Raw genomic sequence first — 27,077 nt, forward strand, 5'->3', positions numbered from 1 at the left:
TGAGCGCTATATACGTTTTATTCATCATTTTGGTCCGCATGAAGTATCCCTGACATTCATAAATTGCGCATCAGACAGTGTAGCTTTGATATGTAGAAATATTAACGTCTGTAGCAGCACCCTTATTCGAATTCTGAAAATAGTAGAAATGTAGTTATTGAGTACATCTTTACAATGAGACTATGATAATGATATAACCGTTGCACTTTGTTCAACAACAGTCAGTAACAATTGAAACATATTGCGGTCTTTCGATTCCATCCATTGTCTTTTTTTTGTTTGGTGTTATCATGGCACAAGTATATATAAAATCGCAAAAAAAAAACTCATGTTAAGGCATGAGAAAAATATAAAAATGTAACACAGCTCCGTATACATAAGTAATGACATAAGTTATTCCCTCCCACAAAATAACACAACATATATATACTACAACATTTATATATACTTGTTCGGCTCATTGACTGTTCACTGGAAAAACTAACATTTATTTGTAATAATTATGGTTAAAACACTGGATAATAATTGCACTCGCCGTTAACGTTTTAGTGTCTCATTCATCTTCACCACAAATTTTCTTTAATAATACTGTCCCTGTTGGTTTTTGATACTGTATGTTACAATCTGCATCACTTATATTGACATAATAAAACACTTTAAACAAACGAAAAAGTTACAGATACTCACTAAGTTAATGCACATCTTTTCTCTGGACTAATTATCAAAATATATAAACCCTTGGTGACTGATATACAAACTGACGACAATACTTGTCCCACAACAGACTAGTCATTTACAACTTCGTATCCTCTTCCTCGTCTGCTTCTTCTACATCCGGTAGAGGGTTGTTTGTGAGGTATTTGTTGACGTCACTTCCGGCGGCCGCCATCATGGCACTGAAGCGTGAGTTGGGGTCGGACATGAGGACCGCTGGGGTGTCAAATTCCACCAGCTGGAACAGACGTGTGGAGAGACGTGAACACCCAGAGGTACGTTAGTGGCAACTTCTACTACCCCACCTCTGCCACTCACTCACTCACTCGCTCGCTCACTCACTCACTCACTCGCTCGCTCGCTCGCTCACTCACTCACGCAAACACATATTATGCAAACAGGCACACAGACATTCATACACGTACACAAACACACACATACACATACGAATATACATTACATACATAGTACATAGTGCAGCTGCCACAGTGCACATACATACGTACATACAGGCACATACAAATACATGTGCGCGTGCACACAGGCACAAAGACCAACACACTGACACACACATACACACACATATACACATTGACACTTACACAGAGAGAGAGAGAGAGAGAGAGAGAGAGAGAGAGATGCCAGGCACACATACGCGCACACACACACACACAAACACATACACACACACGCGCGCACAAAGGCGCACACCTATACACAAACACCCTCCACACACAAGTCTAACGTTTACTGCTTCTAAACGTACGCAAAGAGTTTCTCCCTCAAGTACATATGAACCTACAGCGTACCTTCCCATCCTCCATGACCATGATACGGTCACTGTTCAGCACGGTGTTGAGCCGATGAGCTATGGTCAACATGGTGCAATCTGTGAAGGCCTCATGGATGGTCTTCTGTATCAGGCTGTCTGTTTCTGAGTCGATGGCCGCTGTTGCCTCGTCAAGTAGAATGATCTAAACATCGGGCATTGCAGGGGAAAGTCATTTAAAGCCTAACTTTCGTCTAAAGACATTACGTAGAAGCAAGTTAGCGGAAACTGTTACCTAAATCTTCATCAATGTAGGGAATCATTCACAAGTAACAGGTGACCTGTAGTCAAAACTGCTGTAGTTTGTAACGTCCCCCGTCTCTGCTCAATGAAGTGTAGATGGTGATCCTGACACCCACTCAACGTAAAGAAGGCCATGAAAAACATTACGTAAATGCAGGTGGTAAAATTTATACTGACCAAGTGTGTATGATCACGCATGGGCCCTGGTAACGACTATTTCGGAATTGTAGAAAGAAAATACTGAAGCCTCACTTACTGACTTAATTACTATATTCAACACCAGGCCGACTCGTGGTTGGCTAATACTCACCTTGCTGTTCCTGAGCAGGGCCCTGGCCATGCAGATGAGCTGCCGTTCGCCCACTGAGAAGTTTTCACCGTTTTCTACCACAGGAGCCTCTAACTGTTTCTCTAGCCCCGATATCTGTGAGGAGGCACAATATTGCGTCTTTAAGGAAACGAAATCAATTAAATAAGGTCGACTCAATCAAATCATTAAATTTGGGAATCAAATTAAGGCCATGTTGATTTGATTATATGGATGACATCCGCGCGCGCATGAATTTTCGGCCGTTTCCAAAAAAAAAAGTTTTAAACCATACTGTAAATCGTACAAAACGGTTGCAAAATGAGCAAAAATATGCCGTAAGTTGATTTTGGCATTCTACGACATTGGTGTAGTTTTTATTTTTTATTTTTTGTAATACACAAAATAAAAACTATACCAATGTCGTAGAATGCCAAAATCAAATGAAAAAAGACGAAATTGTAAAGAAATGAACTTAAAGACTAGATTATTCACCAAACCATATTCTGTGCCATTTGTTAAACCTTCAAAACCACGTAGATTTCATAATGAAAACAACTTTTTTTTTGCAAAACTTTTTTTTTATTCGCACGCGCGCATCAGTTTTGGGGTTCCCGGAGGATGTCATCCATATAATCAAATCAACATGGCCTAATCAATGACTGAATTGTTCATTACCGCATCCTTCATGTAGGTCCTCTCTAGCGCACGCCATAGGTCCGGATCCTTGTACTGATTGAACGGGTCCAGATTATACCTGATTTTGGACAGGGCACACAATCACTTAGTGAATCATAGAACTGAATCAAAGAAAAAAATTCTATGACATTGTATTCATATTAGCGATATCTATAAGTATTTGCATACTTTCTTTTGTAATCAAAGTTATACCATGTGAAAATTCAGAGCCGTTTTAATTTTGAAAAGTGGTTAAAATTTTGAAAATTACAACAATTGGAAATCGTTTCTCCTATATCTGGAAGTTTGGATTGTTCCATTTCTCAGAGAGAGGGGGTTCCCATGCGTACCTGACAGTTCCTACAAATAAGACCGGATCCTGCGGGATGATGGAGAGTTTGCTGCGGAGGGACTGCAGACCGATCTTGCAGATGTCCACCCCGTCGATCAAGATGGTCCCGTCCGTCGGCTCCACCAATCGGAAAAGAGCAACGCCCAGTGATGACTTGCCTAATGATATAAAGTTACATCAAAGAGAAACTCAGTACAAAATGTTTTCTGTTGTGCACATGGCTATATGTTCGCCATACATATCATATCATATCATATATCATATCATATCATATCATATCATATAACTATCGACTGTATAATGGGAGTCATAGGAAAAAGTTTATGGAAAAAACAAAAACACAGAAAAGCGGAAGTGCTGCCTTACCCGATCCCGTTCTACCCACAATTCCCACTGACTCTCTGGGCCGGATGTTGCACTGAACGTCCTTCAGCACCAAGGGCAGGCTCTCCCTGTAGCGCATCTGGTACCGGGCAAACTGCACAACGCCCTGGTCAGGCCAGCTTTCAGCCGGGTCTGCGTCTTTTATATGCTCTGGGGCTTCCTGCTCCAGATTCTGTGGGGGAATAGTCCAGGTATTATGCAATGACATGACATGTATGTGTTTACATGTGGTTATTAACATACGACATATCATCTACCAAAGAAAATAAACATTTGGCAATACATTTGCAACAGAGACTGCACAACCATTACTATACTGTGCATCAATGCACGTTTTGTCACTTTGTTTTCAGTGTTTCTTTGATGGACGTCAGACTAGCATGTTCGTACGTCAGCAAGTACGTACGTCAGCATAGTGAGTTATCCTCTCCACGCACGTGAACCTGGACTCCGTCTCTGACGCCATCCGGACGGTCAGCTGTAGCAGGCCTGACGTCTGGCGGAACATGCGGGAAATACAGTTAGCGTTAGTCATATGTAATGTGTTCACAGTATACTACCACTACTACCACTACTGCTACTACTTCTAACACTAAAACTTCCACCACCACCGCCACTACTACTACTACTACAACTGCTGCTGCTACTAGTACATGTACATCGTGCACTAATACGAGTACCTACCGTTAATTGCTACAAACTAACACTACGTATAGTGCTAAATACTACAATCAGTACTACTAACTACTATTACTACTACCGCATTGCGCACTTATACCTACGGTTACTAAAAACAACTATTACGTATAGCACTAAACACATGTATTACAACAAGCAGCACTACCACAATTAGTGTTCCTTACTAGTGGTACTTTTGCCGCTCACCTGAATGGCATACGACAGCGCCAGCCCGGCCCAGGACGGCGGGATCTGTCCCTGGAACACCACCACCATGAGCGCGGCCAGCACGTTGATGGAGAGGGAGACGGTGTCGAGGCGGACCGCCAGCCAGCGGGTGCTGAAGTGGTACATCAGGAAGGCGGCGTTGTTTTTGTCCATGAGCGTGGTGAACGTGGCCATGACGTCGCCGTTCTTGTGATAGGCGTGGATGGTGCTGAGGCCCTGGATGGACGCCGTGACGTGGGAGAACCAGGGGGACCTCCGAACGTTGTCGAATCTTTGGAAAACACAAGAGGAGGCGGGGTTGGTATAACGTGTGACAAGGTTATACGCCATTGTTTACGCTCGGATCGCAAAATCTCTTACCGCTCGCGTTTGAAATCTCGCGGACTCGCGCCGGATTGTGCTCTCGCGAGAGCGGATTTCAAAATGGCGCCGGTATTTGGAAAGTTTGGAAAGGAGTCTATTCATACATACAAGCATTCATACAAACACCTCTTCACCGAAAAGCTCTGGTATGCATCCGTTTGGCGAAATGATACAGTAGCATATTGGTGGCTGTTGAACACAATTATGTTTTGATAACTGTCAACAATTTGTAATGTAAATCCATCAATCAATCAACATCTTACCTTTTCAGTTCCCTGATGATGTGTCTGAAGAAGATGTTGACCAGGGCGAACATGATGCCGAGAGGCACCAGCGCTATGAGAAACCATGGGAACACGATACAGACGTTCAGAATGGAGGCGAACACGACCCAGATGTTATCCAGGAACAACTGCATGGTCAGGGGAAGGCGGACGTCAACTGTTGGGAACAAAATGAAACATCTCTTAGAAATACAAAAGGAAACACACCTCAGAAATGGCATTCTATTATGGCTACAAACAAATGAAATGATCATGTTTTAAACAGCTTTTGTTGGCCACACCTACGCATTTCTAAGCTTACGAACTTTTTTTTTTAATTTTTGATCTGCAAAGAAACAATAGCAGTGTGGTGATTTTCACATGCACTGGCATGCCTGCTGAAGGCATATGGGATCATGAACAAGGCAGTGACGTCACTTACTCTCGTCCAAGTCTCGCGAGAACCTGTTCAGGATCCTTCCAGTGGGAGTGACGTCAAAGAACTTCATGGGACAACGGAAAATCTGCACGGAAAGACGTTCAATAATATTCAAGTGACCTCCTGAACCCGGATACGAACCAAACCTAAATAGATATTATATATTATATGAGTTAACGAATGTGAGGTGCCTCAAATAATCATATGTGTATTTTGGTTTTGTAATTTCACATGCAGTTCAGATTACGAATGTAGTTCATGAATCTGACATGTAACAACAGTTGATTGATATAGTCATGAAATGAGCCATTTCGTAAATTGACCTACCGAAGCAAAGACTGAGTCGTGCATCGACGAAGAAGCTCCGAGTGTCACCTTAGAAAGAAAAAGCCAGACATCATTTAACATCTTCCATAAAAAAACAGCTAGTCATAACTGTGTTAACTGTATCAGTACATGTAATCCTTAGACGTAGGATTATGTTTCTCTATACAAGTCTTTAATATTTCCTGAGTGGGGTGAAAGAGACTATTTACATCAGGGACCATCACCCTTCACTCAACCGCGACGGGGGCCGACATCGTCTACCAGATACCTTTGACCCAAGGTTGACGTCACACATCAAAGAAGCCACGTGAGAAGCCTCACTGGGCCAGTCTACTGAGGAAGACTAGAGTGACTGGTAGAAAGCTCTAGGTGAGAGAACTTCTTTGTGTTGGATCAAAGGTTTTAACTTTAAACAAGTCCTTACCTTGACGTAGAAGAAGCCCTTGATGACTGCAGTAAACAGCAATGCCACCAGACTCATGCCATAGATCAGGATGTAGAAGTTCAACTTCGGGTTACTGGTGATGTTGACTGTGTTTGGGTCCGATTGGTTGTATGGCACCTACAGCAAAGAAACAAGGAAGGCAATTGGTTGAGGTTCCAGATAGTAACGGGGGACGATATCGACTTCTGGATGTCTGCAAAAAAGTAACCGTTGCCCGGTGTCGTGTTTCCATGGCGTCATATGACCGAATTCAGTCGGTCATTCATCTTGAAATGGTTAACGTTGGTGACTGTGAACGTTACTGTTGCCGGCCCAAACGTTTAAACTTAGAACAAGAGATACAGTACAAATATATATTGTATTTTGATGAAGTAATCCAATAGACACACCCCGCTTCCTTGGTTGACCCAGTAGCTGAGCCACCAGTTACTGAAGACCATGGACGCGGTGTTCAGGATGAAGAGAAGCATCGTGAAGCAACAAGCGATTACACCTACAGAACACAGAGATCAGTAACGTTAAAGGCAACATCGGAAGGATCATAGGTGATATTTATTAATGTACATCGCAACTATGTGGTACTTGCGGCAACTTATAATTATTATGTTGTTGCTAATTTTTTTGTCTGTTACCTGACGGTCACCCCATTTTGATGCTGTGTAATACTAGCGTTTAGATTTTCTACCAGCTTCTTGTAAAGGAAAAACGAGCGTTAATAGCAACGTCTAGAAAAAGAAATATGGCTTACCTCCACCGGCCCTGACATAGGACCAGTACGTCCCCCAGGCCACCGTGCCTTTGTACTTCTCCTCTTCGGTTACTAGTCCTGGTGGCAAGAAATAAAGACAACGGTTAACACATTTAAATGTTCCAGCAAATCACATCTATGTGAACCTTAAATGTATATAATTTTGTTAATCGTGTAAACGTACAAAGTAAGTAATCGCATAGAAATAATAACTATCCCAAGAAGTGTTTCTTTCAGTTACATTTGGTGATGCTTTCATTTTGACGCAATTATTTCCTATGATTACTCCTTGTCTTTTTCTTATGAAATAGTGAGATGGAAGTTTGGATTACGTTGGGGGTCTCCCTCTTCTTTCTTTCCCTCTGGTTCCGGGTCGAAGTCTTCCCTCTCGGGCGGTTCTTCGATGTGCCCGGCCGTCTCGCTCGCTGTGCTGTGGACGGAGCGGATACTGTAGGACCGCTTCAGGTTCACCGAACCACGGATGGAGTCCTGCCGCTGGAACGACCTGAAAAACAAAAAAAAATGTATGAAACTAGAGAAGTAACATTTGCAAAGCAAATGCATAATGTTAATACCTTCGGACATGGTTTGCTCTGTTAATTCTCACTCAAAAACATTCACATACATGTAACATTACTAATAGTATATGGTGACAGCAGCAGCGCAGACCATGAAATTGCAACATTATGTAACCCAACACCAGTCACCATGGTGACAGACGTCAACAAATCATGTCATTGGTCAGGTCAGAGGTCACTGTTTGGAGAAGAAGAAGAAGAAAGAAACTGAGCAAAAACAATATGTTTTCCTTCGGTAAACATAATAAGTTCGAATTGCAATATCCAACGCAAGAAATTGGACTCACTCAAATTTTCGAACAAATTTTCACACGAGGGATTAAAGAGGCCATCTACATCAGAGAATTACAACAATCCCTCAACAGAGACGGGGGCACCACAGACTTTCTGGCGTATCTTATTACCTGGATGTCTAACCTTCACCGATGTAAATGTATGTTATCGTTTCACGCAATAAATTTCTACCCAGAGAAGGTTAAAAGATTTCACGAAGATTTCAGAAAATTCAGGCCATTTCAAGATTCTCAGAATTCAAGCTTCATTGGTACATGGTACATTAAAAAAACCAATGGTCTCTCTCTGTTTCTTCTCTGGTCTTACCTCTGAGAAGCACGTTTGGAGTCCCTCCTTCTGAGTGAACGCTGTACTGACGGGTTCCTTTGAAGGGGACTGAAGAAAAGAAAGTGAATGATTCAAAGATTCAAAATTATTTTTACCACTTTCACAAATTGCTCTGTCAACGGAATTGATGGGCTAGTGTGCAGTGCCAAAAAAAGAATTGTGTACTATGTATGCCTTCGTGGTGTTAAAAAGGCTTCTTTTTAATTTGCCGGCTCAATGGACAAAGACATGCTAGTCTATCAAGGAGGGTTGATAAGAACCTTTCTGTCTCGATCACCACGTCCTCCTGTTCGACAATCACGTCTCCATTTTCGTCATCTTCTTCGTCTTCGTGGAAGCTGTGGAAAATGATAATGCATTAATCTACAATCATCGTGAAAAAGTAGTTATACCACACTGGGGGGTTATTATATGGTTATTATATAATTATTATATAGCCAGAAGGCGTCGACCAATCAGAAAGCTCCATTTGCCATTGGTTATCAGGACGTAAAGTCAAAAATGGCCTGTTATTAGAATAACCGACCACTTTTTGGACCATACTATTATACAGGAGACAAGGCACTAACAGTAACAGTATCTCACCATATACGGGGAGGAGCATTAACCATTCATTATTCCCCATACATGCATATATCCTGAAAAAAAATATGTGAATGTGTCTACTAAAAGAATACTACAGTCTGCTGCTTTCCCGACAGATTTAGAAACTCGAGACAAAGCCATCCTTAGATGACGTTTGCATATAGCTCTAGTAATGTGTAGACTTACTTCAGGATGAGATTGGCATATTCTCCATTGAGGTTCATCAGCTGACGGTGTGTTCCCTTTTCCGTGATCCGGCCATCGTTGAACACAATAATCTCATCACAGTCGCTGAGATACTACAACAAAAGGTTTTTTAAAAAGTTGTTAGCATCACGATGAAACCTCAGATGTCCCATGTTTCTGATTTCACGTGTTTCTGATGTCACGTGTTTCTGATGTCACGTGTCCTTCGTATTGGGTCAGTCATCCTGACGACCGTCTGAATCGTTTGGACATTCGCTCAGTAACGTTGCATTTACATGTACAGGGTTACAATATACAAAATACAAACTCTACTCATTTTCAAGTAGAAATCAAAGGAATAATGGAGCTCTGTGGTACCTGCAACTGGTGGGTGACGAAGAGCACCGTCTTGTCCTTGAGCTCCTTCTTGACGTAGTTGTTGAAGATGTGCCTGCCGACGTGCGCGTCCACGGCGCTCAGCGGGTCGTCCAGCAGGTAGATGTCCCTGTCGGCGTACAGCGCACGTGCCAGGCTTACGCGCTGTTTCTGCCCCCCGCTGATGTTCACACCGCGTTCTCCGATCTGGGGAGCAACATAGGCATCCAATGCGATTTCAAGGCAGGACTTCTCAGGACTTTTAAACTGTGAGATCATTAGGAACAGGACTTCTCAGGATTTTTAACAGTTCATTAGGTGCAGGACTTGACGCTGTTGATGTTTAGGATGTTGTAATTAGTAATAGTTTATGTACTGTGTATTTGCGTGTGTATTTTTATGTGTATCCAGGATTACCTGAAAAGCAGGCCAAAATGGCCTGAGTTGTAATTACTGGTTAAATAAATAAATTGAAATTGAAGGCAGCAAAACGAAATATTCTGAATAAGACAATCTTTGTGATATTGACACATACTGGTTCACATTAGCACATTTGAGTCAGCATTTCATACTTTGGGCATTCAAAACTGCAAAAACAAGCCCCAAGATCAGTCCTTTATTTTGTGGGTGGTACCCTAAAAATAAGCCCAGGGCCCTTCAAGTCCGATTCAAGGTCACGATATCGATGTGCTAGTCCTAGCAAAATTCGGCACTACAGCCTATGACAAGATACAAAACATACCTCAGTCTGGTCTCCGTCTGGGAGCTGCTTGAAATCCGGTACTAAAGAACAGGCGTAACAAACTCGGTCGTATCTGCGTTAAAACAAACGATGAACTAGATTTAGCATAGTTTTCGTGTGAGTCAATCATTCAGGTTTGATACACACGGATTGTAGTCTTCTGAAGTAGAATGATAAATCGTACGTTTGCATTCATATGAGTTATGTGCATGGCGATGTATAGAAATATTTGTTCTTTGATCTTGATGACAACCACAGTTTTGATATTAACACTAGAAAGGTAACATTTGCAAAGCAAATGCGTGATGTTTACCTTTATATATGGTCTGCTCTGTTAATTCTTACTTAAACACATGCATGTATAGGAGTCTAAATCCCTCCTGCTATAAAATTGCAATATGATGTAACCCAACACTAGTTACTACGGTGACTGACGTGTGGTTCAGGTCATTGACCTTTTGGTTTGGAGAAGAAGAAGAGGAGGAGGGAACGTAGCAAAAACAATGTTTTCCTTCGGTAAACATAATGAAAAAACATGTGTCACAGTTGTACATGTACATCACACTCTAATGACACATGGGTTCAAGCGCTACACGTATCCAACCTACCTCTCCTTGTCGAACGGCTGTCCGAACAGAATGTTGTCCCGCACGCTGGTGTTCAGGATCCACGCCTGCTGCGCCACGTACGCGTACGTACCCTCGGTCGCCACCTTCCCTTTTAAAAGCCGCATCTGTTGAAGCAATGACAACATTTTACTATCTATTCATACTTCCTTGTAGGGAGAAATGCGTGATAGTTCCTTGACTAAAAGACAATGACTCATATCCGTACTTGTTTTAGATGATTATATACGAATACAGATAATGTTTAATATAAAAACAAACCTGGGCAAGGATTCCAGAGATGAGAGAACTTTTACCGGAGCCGACACCTCCACATACTCCGAGTAGGGATCCCTGGGACAATCAAGACGTTCAAAACATTTTATTAAATGGTTACAGCCCCTAATGCCTTTCAGAGATGTTCTTAGACATATGTATAGTGTGAAACGTTTATCTATAAAAGTATGCTGTTATGACATTTTGACAATTATAAGCAAAAATACCTTAGGAAGTGTGAGGTCAATGTCAAAGATGGTAGGGATAGTCTTGTCTTTTTCTTCCTCCTCCTTCTCCTCCTGTTTGTCCCCATCTTTGCCCTTCTTTCCTTTCTTTCCCTTCTTTCCTTTTTTCCCAGGTGGCCCTCCTCGTCCTCCGGGCGGGCCACCATTTTGCATCTTCCCAGAATCCTTTTCTTTCGCGCGTTTCTCCTCGCCCTTCCGGTCCAGCGCGTCCCAGCCGAAGGTGGCGGCGGTGATCTCAACCGCCTTGTTCCGGTCTGACGGCTTGTCCTTGTACGGCTCCAACTCCTCCATGATTAGCACGCTCTATACGTAAGAAACATAGCGCGTTTGTGATATTGGAAGCAAGCTTTTTAATGACACTTTGTTGAAAAATACATACAAAAGGTCACCAAATCCATGTGTAACTTGGTATGTAAAAGATTACGAAATACAAAGTCTCTAGGACTCTTACGGGTACCCATATATATATATTTATGGGTTGCACATACAGTACCATCCATATAGTGCCCTGTATAAACCACCACACTTTTGTTACCACGTATACATCAGCTGAATGGTTACCTTTATTCTTGCGGCGGCAATTGCACTCTCCCCTAGCGCTCTCACGGCGAATGGCAGCAGCGCCAGACCAAACCGCAGGGAATTGAACACGGAAACTACGGTGAACGCCTGGTAAATAGAACGGCACAATGGACCGTCAAAACATAGAAATAGCAAATATTTTACGGACGTGCTGCCACTCTCTCATTGGTCGAACCGATAATTGCCATTCTCTCATTCGTTGGACTTCTAATTGTGATGGACATTCGGGATCGGTCCATTAAGCAATGTATAAAGGTAAGACTACACCAACTTGACTTAATGGATGATCGCTGTGCACGAATTCATCGTGACCTCTACTCTGCTGCAGTACGAAGGAAAGCCGCCAAGGGGTCCAGAATGTAATCATTTCTTTGATAAGTTAAGACTTATCCACCTACCGAATTTCATGACAATCCATACATATCTTATTGAGTTATCGTGCTAAATCACAAAGTTTAACATCGAAACAAACAATAGCTATCGAAAACACAAGCTTCTATGCGAAGGCATAAAGATGAAGCCTACCTGTGCAGGAGTGAGGTTATTTCCGGACAGCGTGTGTCCGATGAAGGACAGCACGGCTGCGATGACAGGTACAGCCGGGGTGACAGCAAAGCTCATAGCCTGGACAAACCCTGCTGTCTCCAGCATCTTCCTCTCCTGCGCACGGATACCTGAACACACGACATCAATACTCTTATCTGTATGACCGGTATAGCCAGTAGTACTAGTCACCTATTCTTTTCTTGTTCCTTGCCTCGGCCTAATTAATGCACACTGGGGCGTACCTCTTTTCCTTTTCGAAAGTGCGGATAACGCCACTAGTTTGAACACGGATTGTTTAATTTTATTTCGTATGTTTAAGTAACTAGATTATGTATTTTCTGTATCATGATTTGATTTCTTGATAATGTAATTACTATTATTTACTATTTCGTTTGGGGTAGGCCCGTGAAAAAACACTAAGGTTTCAGGTCTCCCCTGGCATATTTGTCCATTTTTATTATTTGATAACTGTTGCTCCGGCCCCACACGTGGTACGCCGGACGTCTTTCTCGGGGACCTCCCATTTCAGCACCAAGGACATCGCCCGCCCTCTCGCCCGGCCGGCGTGCGGGTCGAAGCGCCAGGGGCTGCACGTACCCTCCGCTTTCGCGGGGCCTCTCCGATGCCCTATTTCGTTGTATATGTGCAAATAAATCTTTCGTGTGTTCAACATCTTCTCTCCAATTTAAACATCCTTGCTCCAATGGTTATATATCTATTACCGATATTGTGAAGATCGAGCTCAACTCACCGCTGATTGTCTTGGCGAAAGGCCGCTCCCACGCGTACATCTTGATCAGTTTTACACTGGTTAACATCTCGCTCATCATGCGCACGCGGCGGTCGGTGATACGGACGCACTTCCGGCGGATTACCGCCACGATCTTGCCAAATAGACCCTGAAAAAGACAGAGTCAGCATAGAGTGTTTAATATGAGGAGGAGAGCTTTAAAAAATACAAATGTGTCGATGTAATATACGAATATATCATCTAAAACATTTATGAGTTAAAAAGAGTAAAAATATAAATTAAGGACGCTGATGCCAAACTGTCAGTCGTCCGGTACTTTTTCTTACCACCAAAATAACATAAAAAGGGAAATAGTCAGTTTCCAATTTTGAACTCTGTCTCTCGCGAGGGTTCAGCCTAGAGCGCGAGAATGTACGAGAGGTTACGTGAAAACGAGGCTGGAAAACATGTCTCACCGAGGGGGTTTAAAACCTCCCTGTCTCACCTGTAACGGTAGGAACAGGATGAAGGTGAAGACCCCCAGCAGAGCCCAGGGCCCCAAGATGACGCATGTGTAGATGATCCCAGGGATGAACAACAGAGGTGTGTTGATGATGAAGTTTCCATAGGCCACAAACTCGAACAGACGCATGCCGTCATTGGACAGGAGGTTCACCAACTGCAATGTGTATTTAAACATTGTTATCATTCACCAAGATAATTCTACCTATATGTAGAATACTTTTTTCTGACGTTATCAAATCAAAGAAGAGAAAATCAGCACAATTTTTATAAAACAAAAGACGAAAAACAGCGGATATTCAAGCATTCAATATTTACTTCGATATACTAAATTATTAATTTATTGCATGTAGTAAGCGTATCAACTTACTTTGTTCCTAACCAAGCTTATCATTCAATTATGTATTTGTTGATCAATATCATTTTTCTGAAGATTAGAGTTAGCGCATTTAGTTATATCTAATTTGTCCCCAATATGCCTGCTTTGTATTTTGTGTTTGTGTACATTTCTGTGTTATCTTTATGTAGTGTTATATCTTTATGTTAAAATTGTTTTATGTTCGATGGCGGCGCTTATTATAAGTGTAATCAACTTGAGTGCGTCACCATCGCAGTCTTGTACTTTCTTTTATGTGCTTTAATAAATAGAAAAAAAGGTTAGAGTTAGCTATAGGGTTACGTCGAAGTAAGAAATCTATATAATACCGTAGCCCACAAGTACACGCCTACGTCGCCTGCGCAAACACCTGTAGTTGTGGGCCACGGTAATATAAGGACAGACAAACCTCTCCGACAGACTTGTCCTTGAGACTGCGCAGGCGGAGAATCTTGTTGAAGACGAGTGATAGAGACCCGCCCATGAGCCTGACCCCTGTCCGGTAGTTCAGCACGAAGACAAAACTGATGGCCATGACCCGGAACAGTTCCGTACACAGCATGCCGCACACCAGCGCGATCCCCACACGGACGTTCGGGTTCGTCGTCTCCGCGTAGGTCAGCAGCTCTCTGATGATCACCGACTGTGGTTATATGCAAGATCGTCATGAAAGTTCTTCTGTGTTGGTAGTAATCACATAATAAAATGTTGAACCTTATTCCAAACACAAGGTTTTACAGAGATCAAATTTTCAATGACCACTGTCACTGCCGCCTTCATCAGGATAAGTAATCACTTCGAAACGTAATCTCGCGAGAGTTACGATTACGGACATGTGACCTTATTCACACGAGACTTAACGGATACGTGACGTCAGCAATTTTTTTAAAAGTGCCAGGGAGTTTATATCGTCCACCGTCTCTGTTAAGTGATGGCTGGAGTGCCCTGATATATATGACATTGATTATGGTCATTCATTATCTTGACGAAGGCAACAGTGTCAGTGGTCATTGCAAATTTGGGAATAAAGCTCAACATTTTATCTCAAGATCGTATATGTTTAAAACTTATAAAAGCTGAGAAAATGAAATAAGTTCACGCTCGCTGATGATGACTGAGGGTCATGTCTCTTTCAAATTGTCTATGAGAGTGCGTGCTCTCAGCGTAGATCAGCAGCTCTCTGATTTATATACTCTATAAATATAATTATAAAAGTATAAAAACAAATATGTATAATTATATATCCTATATATACCGTAACTTCGTAGACCAGAGGCAAGATTGCTGACCACACGAAAAAATACCCCTTGAGTATAAAACGCACTGAAACGTACCGCTGAGATGAAGGAGCACATCAGGCAGAGGAACAGGATGATTGAAGACATGATCCATCTTGTCCTGATGGACCTGACCATGACCTTGTAGTACGAGGCCTTCTCGATGCCCTTGTTCCGAACTTCTTCATCCCACAGCCTCAAGAGTCTGCAAACGATTTTGCAAACAATAATGCATTACAACAACGCCGCGATTTAATCTACAAGGAATTCAGCTGGATCTGTGCACAAATACAGGGGTCTGAAACCAAAACTTAAATATTAGAAAATAGAAACAAGGCAAAGAACTGCAAGAAAATTGTGTTTTTAACGAAAAGCCCGACATTATACGATTTACATGTCAAAAATAGGAATGGCTACGCATTTTTTCTACACATTAAGCTCACCTCCTTGATTAGTTTCATCGGGTTGGTAAGTCACTGAGTAAAGAGACTCTTTTTACACAACCAATTGCAAGTATTTTATTCAGCCGACGTTTCGGTGACCGTCTGTCACCTTCCTCAGGGCAATTTCGACTGGTTTATATCGCACGGCAGCACAGGCGTCGCTGCTATGGATGAATTCCCAAACGTACAACATATCTACACAAAGCTCACCGTTGACTTGCTGAATCAGAAGAGTCGTTAGGGGCCAGGTCGTAGATGTCGGAGTCCTCCAGGTTGCCCTTGGTCGCCTTCCACACGATGGAGTTCATCCAACCCGAGTAGATGTTGGAGAACAGACCGCTGTGGTCCGTGGGAAATGTTTTCCCCCTGCAGAATGACGGCAGTTTGTTGAATTCTTTCCAAAACGCTAAGAATTCTTCAATTGTGCACCAGGTTTCACGGAGAGCTAAATATTATTCATAAATACTTTAGGAACTAGGGGGACAAACCCACACCACGTATTCCTGGCAGGAAAAGCTATCTGTCACCAAAAAAATCCAAGACCATGGCATGCTCAGGACAAAAGATACAAAACATCTGCTGCAGTACCTAGGTCAGGCACCAGGAGGCCCATATGTGACCTTGACATTGTCTTCCTGCGACCTACCAACATCATCACAATCCATAAAGGCGTTCCGAAAGTTATGCTGACTACAAATGTGCAGAAATACACACACACAAAGACTGACAGACAGACACACGCACACAAGCGCGCGCGAACGCACACACACACACACACACACACACACACACACACACACACACACCAAAAACAATAGGTAATGACCACATTTCTGAACCATAGTTACTGTAGTTTCTGCGCTTTCTGTTTCATCATCGGTCCCGGCTTCCTGGCTCTACTAGTAGGAAAGTCACGCAAATCACGAAAATTACTTACTTTTTAGTTGGTCGAAAGGGAATAAGGATCTTCATGGACTCGCTGTATTTGGAACCCTTGCTTTTCCCCTTGAAGTCGACAGGTGGTGTCTCTACCAGGTCTGCCGTGCTGGTCTGAGTAGGTGTTCCCGTTCCGCCGTTCGCCGGGTGGTCTGTCCGGTGCCCATTTTGGTCTTCCCTGGTCACAGGTGAGCTCGTGACGGCCCCGTTCTCCTCCGAACTTCTCGTCATGATTGAGAAAAATCTGCGGACAGTTCTGTGGAGGAAAAACAAAGAGGGTATCAGGTATCAAATCAAGCTGTCGGATCTTCAAACCTTTCTTAATTTTTCTGCCAAATATATGTGATTATAAAGACCATGGGTCATGAGATGCGAAGACAGGACAGGAGGTTTTTTTTACATTTATCAGGCCACAGCAAGTAAATTTTTGGATGACATCCTCCGCAGACTCCACATCTAATGCGATAGAGCGACAAAAAACAAGGCGGGCAAAAAAAAAGATTCCTACATTTTAAGATTTTGACATTTATTGTGCTAAGTTTAATGCCAACTATTACAACATCCATTTGTCACTGAAACAAGTTTGAAAATAAAAGGTTTCAATCATTGTGCGAATGATTTTGATTCTGTGAACATCACATATAAAAGAATGAAATGCATCATTGCATAAAAGTAAAAGGCAACGTTCCGGCATGTTGACCACTGTCAGAGGGCAACAAAATTTCTTGTTTGTTTTTTCCAAAATCAGGCGAAAATCAGGCATGCTAATGTGATCCATAAAAATTACTTGCTGTGGCCTGACACTACCGACTACGAAGATTCTCTGCTGACCGTAAGGTCATAGGCCCTTCAGTACGAAGTTTCTCCCGCCCGGATGTCTTCTGTTTCATGGTTTATACCATCATGTAGTAGACCCTGTTTTGTCACCAAAGGTTTGCGTGTCTAAACCCAAGTATACTTGTCACTCTTCTAAACTAAGTACAAGCTGCTATAATGGTTGCTGTCGTTTCGACGGGACTGCTACTCGTATATGTAGTAAGTTACCTATGCTGTTTTCTACTATTCATTTTACTTGTCAAAGAACAAGTTTTGGAAATTTCGACGTACATTAAACTTATTTTTGCATACTTGCATACTTAATGCAACTAGTAGCAGAATACGAAATCATTTGAAGATTCTGCCTATATATAAACCAACGGAGACAATAACCTAAAGTATTTGACTTGGGAAGGGTCTGCAATGGTCGGGGTCACTGAAAGTACAAATGATGCCTCGGGCGACGTTATGTCAAGCGCTTTACCTTATCCGTAAACAAGGTTATGCATTGTCTGATACACTGATCTTTCGTGCCATCGAGTAATTTGAGTACAATTTGCTGACTATAAAAAAAAACAGATTCCACGGTCTCATTCCACGTATATTTTTGGTGGGATTGAAAGAAACAACCAGACATTGGGACGGTTAACTTCAAACACGAAGAGAACAAAATGTAGAGGCAAAACCGCCAGTAAATTACTTTAAACTACTACAACCACTAGTGACAGTAACAACAGCATGAGTTAGCACATTTTAGACAAAAAGACCAAAAAAACGGCAACTACTCAACAATTACTCAACATATACAAAATACGACATATTAACTACCGATGTTGACCAGCTATCGTGCAAGACACTACGACGTCGGAATCCAACTCACTGTGCCAGGCATATCATAAAATACTCAATACTGTTAATGTCGTAAAGTTTGTGTTAACTCGATCTATCTGCAATATATATCTGCTAAGAAAGCATATCAGGCCATTTATACAACCTACAATGTAAAATGTAAGTCCATGCCACAATACTCACAGAAAAATTCGAAACTCTTCCTCTCAGATGGACAAAACCAATCGTAAGATCTCCAAACTTCTCTGTCCGTTTCTAACTGAACGATTACGTTTTTGCCAGCCCCGAAACTGACAGTGGTACGAACCACCCCGCAGCTAGGTCTTGTCTGCCAACTTCTGCCTGCAAAGTGCGTTTTAAGTAACTCTTCTAGTAACACTACACCTCTGCCCGTGCGGGCGTTAACATGGCCGGGGGACAATTCTCTGTCAATCTTCTTACTAGATGACTGGCAGTCTGATATATGGTGCTGTGCAGCGCTTCGTGCTGGGAATGTATACATCAAAATACCGACTCTATTCTTCAGTCTGGCTGGCGACATTCCAAAAAGGGAAAAAACAAATGTAGAAATACTGTTGCAACCTGTTTTTGGTCCGATGTCGTGCTACTTAAACTTGTAAGTTTATCATTTGGAGTTCTCTGGCCTGGGTAGTCCATGGTAGTTAGCGACAATACGGAGCCAGTGGTAACTCTGGAGGCACCCAGGCTGCCGAAGCTCCACGACTCAAGAACTCAGTACATACCTACAGTGCCGATTTACAAATTCCGCAAAAAGCTAGCATGTGCCGGCTGCAGCTGCCGCAAATTCACAATATCAGCTTTGCATGCATTCCTGTGGTTTAGTTGCATTTTTATTTTTGGCCGGAATTTTTATTATTCGCCCGCGCGCACTAGTTTGGGGGTCTTCAGAGGATGTCATCCATAAAATTAACATGGTGCGGCCTTATGGAAGAGAATCGTGTTCTGCTCCCTGGTTTTGTCTATGAAGTTTGGTGTACGTGTTTGTGGGGGCCTGGGATAGTGTTTTCGGTTCACAGCACAAGTGGTAACCGCACGATCTACCTACATGTATGCAGGTGCACCCGGGAACTGTACGCACGGTCAGTGACCTTTCACATGTAGCACTGTCTGTGTACTACGTGAGGTTCTAGTTTCTTTTCTACCTCCACGCATGCATGGCTTTGTGTGTGTAGCTAAAGTTTTAAGCATATAAACAGAACAACTCCAGATGCTAAGCATTTCTACCATCACGTCCTTGCCCTAGGAAAGAGTGGTCTAGTTTTGGAACAGATATCTAGACCCAGATCTAGGACTTTTAACTCTGTTCAATGGTTGCAATTTTGGTGTCGGCAAATCCTGAGAATTAATGAAAACAGCTAATGAAATACATCAACTTGAACGACAGCGGGAAAACTTTTTTCCAAAGCTGTGTAATGACAGAAGTAGGAAACCCATATGTAGGAGCCATTCAAAATTGCATCATCATTTTCGACACCATCCAACTGTATCATGTCCCCACCTACTCACCCCCTGCCGACACACATACATGTACTCCGCTGGTTGCCCTTTACCCTACATACGGGTGTCAGCTGTTGTCAGACGTTACATCATTGATACCAAATACTGTCCATGTCACGACTCGGTCAGTACGCCTGGCATGTAGATACAGTGTACCACCAATCCATCCTCACTCGAGGTTTCAAAGGCATCCAGTACAGTTTTGTTACTTCGATTTTCCATTGATTGGACAAGTACATCAATTAGTACAGACATATTACAGACAATTTCAGACATATTATTTCTATTATTTGAACTCTGACCTCCATTATGCACTTTTATTTCTCTTTGCTGATTTTGTTTCAGGTTTGTCATAATTTCAGCACAGTTTTATATGTTTTACTCATTTTATTATTTATTTATTTTTTGCTAAAAATAATAATAATTATTATTATTTTATGTTGCTTGACTCCAGGAAGAATAGTATAGAATTTACCATACTAATGGAGATCTCAATAAACAAACAGTTTTAGGGCTTGGAAACCCGATTTCAAAGCCAATATTCTAGTCATTTATCTACATACTGAGATGAAACCACACTGTCCCAGTGTATATTGGCCCTCGCGGAGCAAAAATTTCCAAACTTCTGATGAAAATGGTTACTGGAAGGGCCCTGGGCTGATTTTTAGGGTACCACCCAAAAATAAAGGGCTCATCGTTGGGCTTGTTTCTGCAATTTTAAATGCCCAAAGTATGAAATAATGATTGAAATGTGCTAATGTGAAGCAGTACAAAAGATTATGAATATTTTAAATTTTGCTGCCCAGAAATCGCTTTGGATGCCTTTAACGTTGGCTTGTATTTATGTCTAACTATGTGTATGCACATGTTTTCTTTATGGACGCTTTTCGCTTGTCTTGTACATCTAATCTGAAACTCGTGAATCAATTAAGCAACTGAACACATTCTCTGAAGAGTCAGACGTTTCAGATAGCATCTGCTACCTTTCATCGGTGACTGAAAAGCCCACCTCCCTTGGAATGTCTTCAAAATTCCACAGATTCGGTCACCGAAGGACAAATGCGTAAACAAAGGGACTCTGTCTACCCTTTGTCTACATAAGAACGAAAATGGGACAAGGAAAAGGGTCATTGAAAGTATAATAGGTACCTTAAGGCAACGTTTCATCACACCATGCCAAAAATAGATATTACTGTCACTTTACATAACATTAAACCCTTCAGGCAGAATATACTCTTTGTTCTGTATCTGTATAGCCGGTATAACCGCCTTTCGGCGTAACACACCAGCTTCGCAGGCACGCGGCGCGCCGGCAGCTGGCTATATTACACCGATCGACTTGTTACACCTAACCCTTGAACTTCTAGCTCTAGACATTGTTTAAAGCTATCTATTGACAGTGCCCCTACTGTACTTGGTGACAGTGAGTTCCACTCTGCGATAGTTCTAGGAAAGAATGAATTCTTGAACACCTCAATCCTTGGTTGATAACTCTGGTACTTGAATGCGTGGCTATGTTCTTAGTTGTAGAAGACCATACAAAAGTCTCTGTACTTTTTTGTTGTGTCAATAAAGAATCATATAAAACAGGGACATGTATACTCTCATTTCATCTCCTCGCTAGGATCAACTTTAAAGATGCAATTTACTGGCAAAAACAGAACATTGAAAACATTGTATTTGAGAAAACGATCACTTTCCAGTCACTGATCGATGACGAAAGCTAGTGGATACTAGCTGAAACGTCTGACCGTTTCAAAAATCATCTCTAGTTGCTTGAGTAACTGCTTTTTGGCGATCACTTTACAGATAATACATTCAAATTCCCTTGCTGGTGGTATGTATGATGATACATCATAGTACATGCAAGGAAGATGATTTTAACGTCAATTTTCACTTTATTTATTTTATTAACCAGTAATTACAACTCAGGCCATTTTGGCCTGCTTTTCAGGTAATCCTAGATATACATAAAAAGTAACACAACAAATACACAGTACATAAAACAATCAATCAATATCCTAATGATCTGTTTAACGTGTAAGGGGTCTTATTGGTTACATACTATCAACTTTAGACAACAACCTGTGATGTTATTTTGCTCAAAGGCGCTCCCCTCCCAAACATTGCCGGGGGGGGGGCATATAGACAAGTTGTATCATGTACTTCCGGGTGCGTACAAGATGATACGAGGGGGGAGTTTTGTTAGCGTAGGATCAGTATACACTACGTCGATGAAGGTTAGACATCCATGTAATAAGATACGCCACAAAGCAGTTACTCAAGCAACTGGATATGCTTGGAAACGGTCAGACGTTTCGGCTAGCATCCACTAGCTTTCGTCAGTCACACTAGTTCAAGGGTTTTGACAACTTGCCCAAAAGATAAAAACCAAGCCCATGCCAAAATGTCAGTCTGCAAAGACGTCGCCGACCTTCTAGAAAAAATACACCGCCTTTATATCATATTATGTTAACCCAGAGTTACCGACCGGCCATGACGCAAATCTAGTTTCACTTGTAAACCAAACATGTCCAGAATTAGCAGTACCGGCCGGCTGGTTAGTACATGTGTATGCCACATGGAACGCCGACTACCGTACTACAAGTTCTACTAAGCCTTGAACTGCTAAACTACATTCGTATGTCACAGCTTGAAATAGAGTTTAGACTGCGTGTTGCTGACCTACGAGGATCTATGTCATAGGACCAGGGCAGTGAAATGTGATCCACAGACGCCACCTTTCTTCAAGGACGACAAGACAGCTACACAAGTCAACCCGCGGTGGGTGTTGTTTGACACGAAGTGCCGGTGTACGTTGTAGTACAACAATTTACAGCCTGTGGCAGCATACACTAGCTCCTAATGCTGTAGTTAGCTTTCTGTACGTGTTTTTACACACGTATCACATGATGTAACATTTACAACCGAGTGTGTACAGCCATATATCTACGTACAGCACCACTTAATTAAAAGACAACACTTAACGAAGACAACTAGCTCACCTCAGTCGAGAAGAATGGCCCCGAAGACGCCAGGGTCCTGTCCCCAAGACGAAGACGCTCTACCCCGGCGATGTCTTATACCCGAGTCGACAGCCCCAGACGTAGACGGTGCTTCTTACCTCCGTAGCCTGCCAAATAATAAACCGATTGTCTCTGTGACTTCTTGCCTTTTACAGACTAGGTCTGATTGTTGAACCGTGGTAACCTGACTATTAAATAGACCTGTTGTACAACTGGCTTCCCCACACGGTGCTGGGCGAGACGATTTCCCGTTTGTAGGGGTGGGCGGGGCTCTGGTGGATTCAATGGCTAAAGAAGAGGAACTTTATTGCGCAACAGATGTAGCGGGTACAACGTATGACAAAATATACATACATAGTTGGTGATACTAACATACATACATAGTTGGTGATGCTAAAGACATCTACCAGTTCTACTAACTGTACTAAGTATCTGGTCTACTTTCATAAACAATGTATAACAATAAAGAGACACTAATTATACTAATCTAACTCTATAGATAGTAAAATAAATATATCACTTTCGGGACGGTCCTAATCTCCAAGCAGATCCTAGGGTGGCAAAAAAATACCGAAGGTTGGTGGGGGTAGCGACAAAAAAAGGCCATATATAGAAAGGTAACTATACCTTCCCCCATCAACCTATGCTTGGAGAGTAGACGGTTCCTAGAAAATAATAAAACATTACAATACTTGCTTGTTTGGAGGACACACAATTTCAGTTCACCCCCTCGCTAGAAAAATGAAAGAATCGCTGTTGACATTAACGTTACGGCTTGTATAAATCGTACATTTTCTTTTGAAATCATTTACTGTTGAGTTGTGTATATAATAACGCTGTACCTAAGTTAGGCAGTAAAAAAGTGTACGTTCCTGGTATTTTTGACGCGAAGTCTCTCTTTCAGATTGTGACGATATCTTTATCAAGGTCAATGTCGATGTCAAGGGGATACAGATACAGAGGAAACTACGTGTCAAAAATAACATGAGATCTTTAGAATGGCGGAAGTATGAACGCCAATAGTGGAAATCGCGCGGCCACGTAAAAATAAAAAGCAACTGTTTCATACAATTGTTGTCATACAGCGGTAGCAAACTGTAAAACGACTGATTTATAGTTCTGTATTAATTTATAATATCTTAATAAGCAGCTTTTTTGTTACCCGGACGTTACCCATGTGACATTGTTTTGTAATTCTTATCTATGTCTAATGGTGATGTGAATTAAGCATATTGCTTGAGTGCGTCACCACTATGTATTGTTGAAATAAAAAAAAAGTAAAAATCTAAAACTTTTGAATTAGCAAAAAAAAAACTGCACACTTGTCAACCCCCGTCTGTCTTGGGTAGTATCCAGTTCTTATTTGACACTTAGCCAACCGCGGCCACAGACTAGAATTAAAGTTTATACAATCTATATATGACCATGAACGTTTACTATCAGGTTGTAAATCGTCTGAAACTCGACACGTATATAACGCTTCGTAGTTTACTATTAACTTTTATGTCGTTCGTCCGTCAGTATTAACTTTTATACTGCAAGAGTAAATACCATTCTTACAACAGTTCACACAGATGAAAAGGCCCGGCTATGACAGGTCACTGGCCTACATATAAACCGTTCATAATGGTGGTATAATTATGCTACTTGTTGATCCTCTACTTGTTCTGTCGGTTCCGGTTGTTATTTTGCAATATCCGACCTCGTACCGGGATTATAATATGCTTTCTATTGCCTTTGATATCGATGCCTCATATAAACTTGGCTTGTCTTAACTACTGACTTTGCTTTGATTTCATTGCCATAGTGGCCATCCAAAATCTCCTCTCTGTTCTAGATCTGCTCGTTTGTTTCGTAGTACTAGTATTTGACTATATCATTACTTGCGTCCGGAAACTGTACGCTCTAAGCAAAGGTTTAATTTGGGTTTTGGCTTATTTTTGGCGTGTTTTTAGGCTTTTTTATCGCGGGGTTTCTTGTCTTTCTTTTATGCACTGGAAGTTCCTTTTTAAAAATTCCAGCGCAAAAAAAAAAAACAATAGAAAAAGCCTAAAAACACACCAAAAAATAAGCCAAAACTCAAACCTCTGCTTGGAGAGTACGGTAACTGGTTGTCCTTTTGCGTTGTCTTTGGATGAACTTAAGCTTGTTCATCCCTATATTTACATTGGTACGACCCAGGATGAGATCAGCTATCTCCTGACCAGGCTAATGGCGGCAGGCGTATCACATGATCGTATCAGATATTTATATCCGGAAGGTTTTGGTTGTGTCACATGGGCCGACATGTTCCTACCGTCCTGTTTCACAATGCAGCTATAAATCACATTTCTCCACTAGGTCGATGCCATCTCGGTCATTGAACTCGAAGCGTCGGCCATCTTGAATGATACTTCAGTTGCTGACAAAAAGTTATTGTGAAAACGCAGCTAAAGCGAGGTAACAGATTACGATCCGTGGCATTGTAACAACCGAAATGGTATCTTCAAAGTGATTGGCCGGTGTAACGTTACAACTAGTCATAAACTCCTCTAAGTAACTACAGGTGTGGAAAGTGTTAAGGGCAAGTTGATGTGAGGTGTCCCATTTAGTCAGCCGACGAACGCACGTACGGACGTTCACCTTCCCTTGGCACTTATATACACTGCAGCTGTGACAGGAGAGAAATATTGACACAATTGCGATGTATATAATGCACCATGTACACTGAGTATAATAGTTTCATGTTTTGGTCTCCGACGTCGATATAATAGTTAATCTGCAATATTAACCAGACGAATCGTACTGTGATGAAACATGTATCTTATTATACTGAAAAAACAACGTGTTATCTATTTGGAAGATAACCATGTTTCCATGTTGTTTAGTCTAGATTGACATTGAATTTCGTCATATATATATATTATTTCAGAATGTTGAAGAAGAAACTCCAATGTGTACATGTGTGTGGAGGAAATGGCTGATGTAACAGTAGCGGTTTTTCTGACATCCTCTACACTTCAACCGAACTTCTGACGCAATATTCGTGACAGTGACTCAAATATCGGTTCACTGGGAATTGATACAAGGGCCTAGATACCTACGTTGGGAGGGCATATCGCAGTGTAACTGTCTAAACACATGCAACATTTAACTTTGAAACGTTTAAGGTTTCCTCACTGGCTAATTTGACATTTTAACTTTCCATCGCTTTGTCACAAAGAAATTTAGAAATAACTGTAGTTGTATTGATACCTGGGTACAAAAGGGTTATGAATATTTATGGCCCATATGGATGATGTCTTCATATTTTATTGCCACAAATATAATTATCTTTTAATTTATAATACAGCACAGTACAAATAACTGCAATACAAGTATGATTTCATGTGTATAATGGTCAAAGCTACAAATGTACGTTTGCACAAATCGATATCTACAACATATACTAATTACCCGTAGTTATTAGAGAATAACCTAATAGCCTAATTAAAAGCTAGCTAGTATTCTCTTTTGTACCCAGGTATCAATATTTAGTACAACTACGGTTCTTTCTAAATTTCTTTGTGACAAAACGATGGAAAGTTAAAATGCCAAATACGTGGGGAGGGCATATCGCAGTGTAACTGACTGTCTAACACAACATTGTAACTTTGAAACGTCTAAATACCCAATGACAGCACAGTTTACATAGGCATTAGGAGATGTTACCTGACCTGTGGTAAGTGGACCATTAATTCCGGGCTGTGTTGTACAACAGTGACGTGGAATGTAAACCAAAGCGTACCACACTTCCCAACTGCAGTAAACATGGCACGCCATTCGGATAACATACTGACAGAGTGCCTGTTTTTCGTCTGTGTCGTAAATTGCATGTCAGCTGATCACAAAATAGATGAAATATTTTGAATACGAAGTGACACGTACGTCCATTTTGCAATGATGATCTTGTGAAGTGCATTTCACACCTCCCCTATCCCTTGACTTCGTTGATTTCAGAGCAGCAGAAAAAATGTAATTATTCTGAATAAGGTAATCTTAATGATATTGACACGTACTGCTTCACATTAGCACATTTCAATCAGTATTTCATACTTTGGGTATTTAAAGCTGCAGAAGCCCCAAGATGAGTCCTCCCTTGTGAGTGGTACCCTAAAAATCAGCCAAGGGCCCTTCCAGTAACCATTTTCGTCAGAATTTTTGGTATTTTTTTCTCCATGAGGGTCAATATAGATTGGGATACTGTGGTTTGAACTCAGTATGTAC

General features: G+C 41.6%; 1 protein-coding gene across 3 annotated transcripts; it reads right to left on the bottom strand.

The window, feature by feature from the left end:
• LOC109463940 (multidrug resistance-associated protein 5-like) lies at window positions 1-26,633 on the bottom strand. Of its 3 annotated transcripts, XM_019760838.1 has the most exons (33): window positions 26,528-26,633; window positions 22,812-22,939; window positions 16,625-16,879; window positions 15,898-16,053; window positions 15,302-15,449; window positions 14,377-14,610; window positions 13,575-13,748; window positions 13,091-13,238; window positions 12,319-12,467; window positions 11,773-11,880; window positions 11,194-11,514; window positions 10,973-11,044; window positions 10,694-10,818; window positions 10,086-10,158; window positions 9,347-9,550; window positions 8,969-9,081; window positions 8,458-8,535; window positions 8,177-8,245; window positions 7,331-7,503; window positions 6,999-7,076; window positions 6,640-6,743; window positions 6,230-6,367; window positions 5,806-5,853; window positions 5,482-5,563; window positions 5,040-5,217; window positions 4,393-4,684; window positions 3,914-4,003; window positions 3,490-3,679; window positions 3,122-3,281; window positions 2,772-2,850; window positions 2,097-2,210; window positions 1,524-1,688; window positions 1-952 (listed from the first exon to the last, which is right to left on the bottom strand). In XM_019760838.1, the coding sequence occupies exons 3-33, from the start codon at window positions 16,852-16,854 to the stop codon at window positions 794-796; spliced, it is 4,452 nt and encodes a 1,483-aa protein (XP_019616397.1). In that variant the 5' UTR covers window positions 16,855-16,879; window positions 22,812-22,939; window positions 26,528-26,633; the 3' UTR covers window positions 1-793. The 3 variants fall into 3 exon arrangements, with proteins under 3 accessions (XP_019616397.1, XP_019616398.1, XP_019616399.1); XM_019760839.1 differs by lacking the exon at window positions 26,528-26,633 and having other exon boundaries at window positions 22,812-23,093; XM_019760840.1 differs by lacking the exons at window positions 22,812-22,939; window positions 26,528-26,633 and adding an exon at window positions 18,472-18,607.
• Window positions 26,634-27,077: the final 444 nt, after the last annotated feature.

Source organism: Branchiostoma belcheri, unplaced genomic scaffold, assembly GCF_001625305.1.
Source record: "Branchiostoma belcheri isolate BF01 breed outbred unplaced genomic scaffold, Haploidv18h27 scaffold13, whole genome shotgun sequence".
NCBI classification, from domain to species: domain Eukaryota; kingdom Metazoa; phylum Chordata; class Leptocardii; order Amphioxiformes; family Branchiostomatidae; genus Branchiostoma; species Branchiostoma belcheri.